The sequence below is a fragment of the Pimephales promelas genome, chromosome 11 (assembly GCF_988280905.1).
Source record: "Pimephales promelas chromosome 11, fPimPro1.hap1.1, whole genome shotgun sequence".
Taxonomy (NCBI): domain Eukaryota; kingdom Metazoa; phylum Chordata; class Actinopteri; order Cypriniformes; family Leuciscidae; genus Pimephales; species Pimephales promelas.
The window spans coordinates 26,592,347-26,602,319 of NC_142779.1; the positions used below are offsets into that span (position 1 = coordinate 26,592,347).

Sequence of the window (9,973 nt, forward strand, 5' to 3'; positions counted from 1 at the left end):
AAAGGACAAACGCTTTAATCCATTTCGGAAACTCGTTCCGGTGAAATCACAAAATAAAATGCACACAAAAATGTTCCTGACTGATACACAACCACTGATAAACATAATCTATTTTAATAAGGGGTTTTTAATTAAAAACCTGTTTGAGTGCGGATTAGATCCCAGAACCCCTGACAAGCTTGGCAAAAGTTCTGCCACCGGACCTTCAAAGTACATATGTAAAATAGTCGTATGTCGAATGTCATTAAACGACAGATTATATTTGATGTGCTATTTAAATTGATTGCTGGACATGGTAATGTTATTGTACAGCTATATCTGATTTATGATTTAGTGTTGTATTAAATGCCCCCATGAAGAAAATCTTCTTGATAACAGAAGGGTAAGTGGCACTCTGTTAATTAAGCGATATTAAAGTTACAGCAGTAATCGCTGAATTACTGAACATAAAAGCATCGCTGAACTGAATTGCTAATAATGTCGGTAAAGCACATCTCTTGGATTATTAGTGATGTTTGGACCTTTATTTTCAATCCTCATTTATTTTGTATAGCGCTTTTCACAATATTTCAAAGCAGCTTTACAGAAAATGCACGTGTCTACATTACAATTTAGAGTGTCCGAGTTATGCATTTCATAAATTTATATAAATCATGCAGTTAGCTAATAGTCTATTAATTTAATCAATGCATTAAGGCAGAAACAGTGAGCAGTAGTTTATCATACTGAAGCAGAACAACAACATAATTCAGCCAAACGTATAACTAAGGTTATAATGTAAATATAGATAGCGGTCTAGAATAAGATTGTAATACATGTTCCAAATGTAAACTACCGGTACATGTTTTAATTTAGCTAGCTAACCTGTAATTAGCTAATTCTACATTTATTTAAATTTCCAGGTCATCGTTAATTTCTCAACATTTCTTTGATTTGCTGTTATCCCAGTTTACAGCACAGCAGATAGACGGCTTGATGCAATTGGGTCCTACAAATGGCGGCCGCTCCACTGTGACGTCAAATTAAATCTATGAATAAGGCTTCACTTTCAGTCGAGTATGGTATGATCATCTACATGAATCCCAGTGTAATCAACAAAGATTCCAACAAAGATGGTTTGTCCAGTGGTGGGTTATGTGACCCATTAGCTGGATATGTTTGTGAAGGGGTGCACTCTATTACTACTATCAGTGAAAGTAACCCAGCTGCTAACTCAGTAGTGAGTGACCCAAAACCTAGTCAGCATAGTGAAAACAACCCAACAAAATGGACTGCACCCAGCATATATATATATATATATATACACACTGTATGTGTGTGTGTGTATATATATATATATATATATATATATATATATATACACTCACACACAACACGAATTCCTGAAAAGTTGGGATGTTTTTTAAATTTGAATAAAATGAAAACTATTAGTCTCTCAAATCACACGAGTCAATATTTTATTCCCTGTAGAACATAGAGAACATAACAAACGTTTGAACTGAGAAATTTTACACTTATCCACTAAATGAGCTCATTTCAAATTTGATGCCTGCTACAAGTCTATATATATATATATATATATATATATATTATAACATTTTTAACATGTCATATAAATAACCTTAAAGCTACGAAGAAACCATTGTTTTTCTGTAGTGATCATTAACTTTCATATCAAATACATCTCACAGTCCCAGTAAACCCATCTGTCTTTGCAGTGCAGTGTGTAGTCATGTTTCTTTGTATATGTTAATGAACTGTGATGTCATTGTGACATCACATAGTCCTTGTAATCCATTTGTCCTCATAATCCTGTTTTTTGTCTTCTAGGACACATGTCCTTGTAAGTCAGCAAAAAAACATGGTGCCGTGTATCTTGTTTTTTAAGGTGTAAATAAATAATTGAGTTTGAGTTTTGAAGTCGTGATTTTTAAAAGCATTTCCATTTTTATTTGAAAGCTCTAGCATAAAAGGAAGTCATAGTCCCCCTAAACCACCTTTTTTTCTGGTTTGAAGAAACTGTCCTTATAAGTCATGCTAACCTGTATGTGTGTGTGTGTGTGTGTGTGTGTGTGTGTGTGTGTGTGTGTGTGTGTGTGTGTGTGCGTGTGTGTGTGTGTGCGTGTGTATGTCTGCTACCATGACAGTGAAAGTTCTTGGTCAGGTCCAGACTGGCTCAGTAATACAGTACATACCAGCAGGTCAGCTGTGAGCAGATCCCTCAGTTCATTTATAGCCATGGCCTTGTGTCAATTCATATCTGCCTGGCAACTCTGTGCTAACTGTACCACTCCAGCACCCACCCACTATATAAATGCTCTTTGTGTTTAACATTATGCAAACATTCTATGTGCTGACACACTTAACACGTTTTAGTGATGTTTTATCTGTCTAAAATGTATTGCATGCCATTTTGTTAACTACAATCTTATCAGATCACCCTAGCTTACAGGTTTAAATACTATTCTAACGTATTATGCTTTCATTTCAGTCCCCTTGGAATGTACCTTTATTGACCATCTTCCACCCAGTGCGCACAAAAAGTCACGTATTTCTTTTGTCCATTTTTTTTTCTTTTTGCCTGTAGTTTACAAACTGTCGCTGGTCTTATGTATAAACAGCATTTTCATTGTTTTTTTTGTTTCCCTGATAGGTTGTCTCCAATCTATGGAGAAAGTGGGCAAGATGTGGGGTAACCTCAGGAGTAGATGCCAAGCCCTCTTCAACAAGGATGGCACAGAGTCCAGTCTGTGCAGCCAGGACTTGGATTGTGTTCACTGTGTGGTGGACTTGGGCAGGGGAGCACATGCAGAACCCTATGAAACTAGGTCTTCCACACCCTCACGGACTTTGTCACCAATCCCACTGGTTACTGGAAGACGCAGAGGCCATAACTGTGTGGCAGATATACCCCAGATAGTAGAAATCTCCATTGACAAAGAAAGCGATGATGCAAGGAGGGCCCCCCTTGTGCGTAGGGACTCCTACTCGCGTCATGCTCCCTGGGGAGGTAAAAAGAAACATTCTTGCTCAACTAAAACACAAAGTTCACTTGAGGCTGACAGGCGAATGGGACGCTCAAGAGGAAGTACAGCCAGGAGAGAGCGCCGTTATGGAGTTAGCTCCATCCAAGAGATTAATGATTCTGTAGGAGCTGGCAGCAGTGGGCGCAGCCTTAGTAACCGTTCTCTGCGGCAGCGACTTCGAGACACCGTAGGCTTGTGCCTTCCTCTCACCACGCACAGCCGCTCTCAGTCAGCCAAAGGCCAGGTGTCCTCCAAACGTAAGATCCACCTGACGGAACTGATGCTTGAAACATGCCCTTTCCCACCTGGTTCAGATCTAGCCAACAAGTGGCACTTAATTAAGCAACATACAGCACCAGTCAGCCCTCATTCCTCAACTGCTCTTTTGGATGCATTTGATTCAGCACATTCTTCCCCTGAGGATGAGGAGGAGAGACTGCGTGAACGGCGTAGACTTAGCATAGAGGAAGGAGTGGATCCCCCTCCAAATGCCCAGATCCATACACTGGAGGCAACTTCACAGACCTCTTCCCTCTATAAACTGGGACCAAAGATGGCTCCTGTTGTTGGGGACGGACTTGTGGAGGGCAGGAGCCTGGGAACAGTCTCCTCCATTTCTGGGGGGTTATCGGGAATTGCCGCACAAGTTGCAGCGAGTTTGGCAGTGCCATCTCACACTGTTGACTGTGACTCTGAGGAGGACTCAACTACCCTTTGCTTACAGACACGAAGGCCCAAGCAGAGGCATGCCTCTGGAGACACCCACTGCTCCAGACAGCCAGGGCCTTGGAAGGTCCACACACAGATTGACTATATCCATTGTTTGGTTCCTGACCTACAGGCCATAACTGCACTTCCTTGCTATTGGGGGGTGATGGACCGGTACCAAGCAGAGGCACTGCTGGACGGCCGGCCAGAAGGAACCTTCCTGCTACGTGACTCTGCACAGGAGGACTACTTATTCTCCGTCAGTTTTCGACGCTACAATCGTTCACTGCATGCACGCATTGAACAATGGAATCACAACTTTAGTTTTGATGCGCATGACCCCTGTGTCTTCCACTCCTCCACGGTAACAGGCCTGCTTGAGCACTATAAAGACCCCAGTGCCTGTATGTTCTTTGAGCCCCTGCTCACTGCTCCCTTACACCGGACTTTCCCTTTCAGCCTTCAGCACCTGGCGCGCGCCGCCATCTGCAGATGCACCACCTACGATGGCATTGGGGCCTTGCCATTGCCTCCAACCATGCAGGACTTCCTCAAAGAGTATCACTACAAACAGAAAGTCCGTGTGCGCTGGCTAGAGAGAGAGCCGCCATTCAAGGTCAAATGAGGTCTGGTTCTGTGCCGAGAAAGGCAGGAGTGTGGGCAAGAGCTTTTCCGCCAGAGGAGTCTGTGTCTCATATTATCAATCAAACTGCTGGCTTTAGAAACAAGGCAAAAGGGGATGTTATGAACTTCCGGCAGTTTAATCCTGCAAATACCACACATGGAATCCATACATATGATTCAATGCAGTACATTCTGTCAAGCTAGCTTATGTGCTGAAGTGTTGAGCATGCTGAGAATGAGACGGTCTTATTCTCTCTGCTCTTTTCATATGACCTTATATCCAGTAGATCTTCACTAGCATGCCTCCTGCATTTTATCTTCTAGTGTTTTACGCTATTTTGAGCAGGTTAACTGAGTGTTGTTTTATTAATTAGCCTAATTTGTGAGGCAAAAGGATGAAATCTATATTAGCTTAGTCCAGTGATTAAAATATATTCATCAAATAATCTTGGAACTCTTGATAACCTGGATATCTGCTACTATCTAAAACTTAATGTTAAACATCTAGACACGTTAACTATATGACTATTTGCTAAATAATGGCTAATTTATCAGCAATATCGTCAAGATGCTTTACAGCACCCTCCTACAAGTGTTAAGTTCCCAGAGACAGCACTTGTTGAGCCTTGTGTACGAGGACTGAATCACAGTTATACATGCACTTCTCAGAACTAAGCATGTTTTATTTTTTTAAATCAAGGCAGACAGAAGTGAAAGACATGAATAAATTGTCTGAGGAGGAAGGAGCTACTATATGCAAAAAGCTACTTTTTCCTTTTACTCAGTGGCCCTAGAGTGGGAACACGGGCACAGTTCATCATGTGCCATATGATAGAAAGGACAGATTATTTAATTCTGGGCCCTCCTGTAGTGTCATATCGTAACATAATTCTTGTTTTAAACAATCTATTTCATCTAATTCTATTTTCCATTTTTATCATTGACAGTCTAAAATGACATTTTAATGGGCACTTTAATTGTTGTTTGCGTACCACACAATGACTTAAAGACTCAAGTACATGCATTGGTTGTCTGTAATTTTTTTTTTTTTTTTATGGACATTATTCATAGGATGTCAGTTTAATCCCCCATTTTCCCGGCACGAGTCACCCGAAGTTTATGTTAGTGTCAAGTATCTCTTACCTTGCCTGTGCATATGGTATTTGCTCAAAGCTATATTTTAGCTAACATGGTTATGCAACAACCGGAAATGGACCAAGAAAGTCCTCTGTAAAACTTGTATAGATGCCTCTAAGATTATTTTCCCTTGGAACACAAATGCCATTACTGCGTATATATTTTGTTTGTTGGATTGATGTCCAGTTCTGTTATAAAGTGTGGTGTTTCACTTGATAATGTTGCACTTTTATTCATTATGAAGCATGCGGCTATGCTTCCCTTGTCATAATTGTGTGCACTAGTGACTGAGATTCCCTGAACACTGTAAACAACATAGTTCTAAAACTCTATACTTTTGATGTTCTTGGCTTTACACACAAGTTTCATTTAAGGCCAACAAATTCATGCTCATGTTTAATATCAGATGTTCAGCATTGCAATGGTAGACTTTTAAGTTTCAGGCAGACGTCAGGCCATGCATAATTATGTAAAACTGATACATTTAGCAGAATTTTGATGATCAGTGACCAAAGGTGTGTATCTCTAGGTTGTTGTTGTGAATGAGAAATCTTCCACCATGCCTCTTGATTATTTATATTGAGCTCAATAGCTTAATTAATAGTGTCCAGTTTTCTGGCAGAATAGCGCCCATTTTGAAGCCATTTATTTGAACTGCAATTAAATTATTTCAGAACATGCCTCAGTTGTCGCTGAAAGGAAGTAATTTTGTTAATTTAAGAAAAACAATCTCTCTATTTTTCCACTTTAATGTCCTGAATTAAAAGTCAAAACAACCATCTTAAAATTTCTTCCACCCTGCACACTGTATGCTCTGTATACAGGCTCATGTTATGTCAACTGTACATGTCAGATGATGTCATCTGCTTTTAAGACTTTAGCTTTGAGAATAATATACCTTTCATTGAATCTACAGACAGAGCACTTAACCACCGCTAGCAGTTTCTCAGCTTCTCCCGAGCCTAGCCTGCTGAAGAAAAACCATCTGAAACCAGCCTAAGCCGGTTTGCTGGTTTTAATTGGTCTCCCATGTTGTAGGCACTTTTCTTCTGGTCAGGCTGGGAGACCAGATTGACCAATTGAAGGGCAGCTTTGCCAGGCTGACACACCAGCTAAAACCACCTTAGGCTAGTTAAAGCAGGATTTTATTGTTAAAAAAAAAACACTTATAGTTTATATTTGACAACTATGTTTAATCCAGTTTTTCATGTTTGTAAGGATATGGTAACATTGTAATGCCATGGTTTTATCTTCTGAGGACAACACTGTAACCTACGACGAAAACAAAAAAACAAAAATTTTAAAACATGAAGGCTCAACGATGCTGAAGGTGTTCAGCAGACATACATGATGCTCTTTTCCCATTTCAGGAATGAGCTCAGATGTAAACAGCTGCATTTATGGCAGAAAGCATAATTTTCAAGGGTGTTGGTTTGCGGGCTGTTAAATGCTTAGTGACAGCCTTCCTCACCAAATCCTTTGCTTTTTTTTTTTTTTTAAACTCTGGCATACTCATATAGTCATTTGGGACTTTCTATGCCACTGCACAGTGAGCGAGTCTCTCCTGGCAGAGTTACACCCTGCCCTGCCTTACAGGCACTAATCACAGGCTAAATTTAATATGCTAGCCTCTAAATTTACCACCTGCAAAAAAGACCACTCTGTGTTTCTTGATGGGTGCTGTGAAGATAGAGAAGAGAGGTACTTTTTGCTCTAATTTTTCCTCTTCCTTCCCAGTCTGACCACATCCTCAGCATCACCCTCTTTCTTGGATATGTAGCGCTGAAAGCAGAGAGCATATTGTTTGTCTAGTCTGGATGCTATGCTAAAGTTAGCATTAGCAAGTAGCTAACACACACAGTGCTCCATTGAGGAACATGCGAGGAATGGGGCCGTGTTTGAAACCACAGTCGTTATTTAGTTAATAGTTTAGAGAAAGTATTATGAGGGAAGTATAACACACCAAACTAATCCAACATAGTGTTCTCAGCAACTCAGGCCTGGTTCGTTGCCTTTACTGCAGAAGTCAACAAAGATTACAGTGAGGAGTGTTGTTTTGAGATTTCTATGAGCTGTGTCTTGTGCTTATGGCCTGGGGATGCTTTGTCTTTGTTTTCATGGTTAACAACTAGATCATTCTGAAACCGCTTCTCTATACAGAGGAGTCTGATGTTCTTTCTGCCCTTTTTCCCCATGGGAATTTGTCAGCCACTGTAGCACATACTGACCATATGACCATGTCAAATATAGAACCTGCTTGCAAACTAGCCAGTGAAAAAAAAAATTATATTAATTCACACATACTCAAATGTACCCATATTTGTTTGATGTTGAGGTGTACAAGTAAATTATAGAGTGAACTTTATTCTACAGACTCTGGCAGGGCAGCCATTGATCTTGAACTTACTAATCCTTCTGTTTAGATCATAATTCTTTCAGCTCTCCTTTAGTGCCAACGTGTAAAGCTCTGGGGCCTCATTTATGAAGCATGCGTATTATCATCCTAAATGTGAAAGTATGATCATTACCCATGATTAAAACTGAAAATGAGATGATAAATTGATGAACTGGTCTCTGCCATCATTCAATGCAACAAAATTTGAACAGTGCTATTTTGTGTGTGTGAACATTTCAATTTATTTATTCATTTAGTCTATTGTTCAGTTTGCAATTGTATCAATAAAAAGTCTACAGAAAATACAGCAAAAAGGTCATTATGCATGCTTTTCACTTGTACATAAAAGAATATTGCCATGACAGTTTCAGCCTTCCTTGATCCTAATTTGTTCCTACGCAGGATCAAATCCATGGACTTTAGGATTAAATCTGAATTTAGGATTAAATCTGGTTTTATAAATGAGCCCTCTGATCTTTGCAACTTTGGTGCCAAAATTTGTTGCAAAAGGAGTTAGTCGAAGCAGAGTAGCACTTGATGAATTGTTATTTTTACATAAATTGTATCTCTAATACACAATGAGTGTGATGTAACCATGGTTGCGATCTAATGTCACTTTAATGCTATACGTGCACGCTCGTAGCAGTTTATGTGTGGGTGCTGTGGTGACAGGGCTTGATGATGATGATGATGATGGGGGCTAATGGTTGTCATTCTGCCTCCTTCACCGCCTTATACATTCTGACCAATCACAACAGCCTTCTCAGCTGCCACAGATTAACCAATCTCTAATCATACAGTATCACCAAATATTGTTCTCTGTTCCCTTCAACCTTCTTTTCTCATTCAGTTACCTAGTATCTCGATGAAAGAGGTGTTTAAAAAAAATGTTCACTTTATAGTTTTTGTATTTTGTTTGTCCTCTCCACCTCTGCATATTTTCTTGGACTCTGTTGTTTTATTCTTTGCATAATCTGTTTTGTTACAGCCAATGCCCTTGTAGATGTCACTCTTGGTGCTTTGTGAATGCTTCATTGTCTTAATAATATTAATAAAATATTGAGTGTATTCCATGCAGTAAATAGAAATGATCACAAATTGGTTTCTTTCATTTGGTCATTATTTGGATTATAAGTATGGACTTAATATGCATGCATCTTTTATTAGCTGTATTTGTCAAGTTGTGACATTATGTCCCAGGTATGCTTTAAAGTCAATGTGAAATCAAAACAGTGGGGGAAAATATATATACTATGGAAGTTAGTAATGCCTAACAACTGTTTAGTATGGAAGCTTGTTTCTGCCTCAGAATAAAAAAAGATAAAAAGGTAATTGTGACTTTTTATCTCACAAGTTTACTTTTTATCACACTGAGTTTACATTCAGAATTGCATGGTAAAAAGTCGCATTTGAGAGTTATAGTCAGAATTGCGTGACATAAAATCGCAATTGTGTGTGGAAAAAAGAAAAAAGTATTTTTTCTTAGAATTGGACTTTATAACTCGCAATGGTGCGTTTCATTGTACAACTGTACAATGACAATTAAAGTCTATCTATCTATCTCAATTCTGACTTTTTTTTCTCACAATTGCGAGTTTACATCTCGCAATTCTGACTATCTCAGAAATGAGGAAAAAAAGTCAAAATTGCGACTTTATATCACACAACTCTGACTTTTATATCTGAAAGTTTATATCTTATAACATTTAAACGGAGATTTTGGAAGTTTTACCTTTCGCTAAACATATTTAGATATATCGAAATCGTCTTCCATTGCGATTTCCTGGATATCTAAATATGTTTAGATCTTCACAGTGAAAGGTAAAACTTCCGAAATCTCTGTGTAAACAATGAGTGACGTACACACGCAAGTGATCACTTCCAGCGGAACGTTGGACATGGTTAAGTTGGACATTGGACAACTGATTCAGATCAATTGGACATGGCTGTGGTTACACGAGGTAAAAACGATATAAATACTGTTCGTTTTCTCACACAATCCGCTCATTTTGTGTCTTAGGCCATCAATGTGTACTTACATTTACGAGTCATTAAATCATGTTTAATTTTGACTTCTCTGTGC

General features: G+C 39.1%; 1 protein-coding gene across 2 annotated transcripts in view; it reads left to right on the forward strand.

The window, feature by feature from the left end:
- The window catches only part of socs5b (suppressor of cytokine signaling 5b), a 43,658-nt gene extending 36,998 nt beyond the window's left edge, over positions 1 to 6,660 (forward strand). The window contains exons 1-2 of one of the 2 annotated variants that reach the window (XM_089117239.1): positions 2,525 to 2,543; positions 2,654 to 6,660. In XM_089117239.1, coding sequence (XP_088973365.1) covers positions 2,668 to 4,359 — 1,692 coding nt within the window. In that variant the 5' untranslated portion in view covers positions 2,525 to 2,543; positions 2,654 to 2,667 and the 3' untranslated portion in view covers positions 4,360 to 6,660. Of the gene's footprint in view, positions 1 to 2,524; positions 2,544 to 2,653 lie in introns of those variants that run through there. The other variant, XM_039653270.2, reaches the window with a different exon arrangement.
- Positions 6,661 to 9,973: the final 3,313 nt, after the last annotated feature.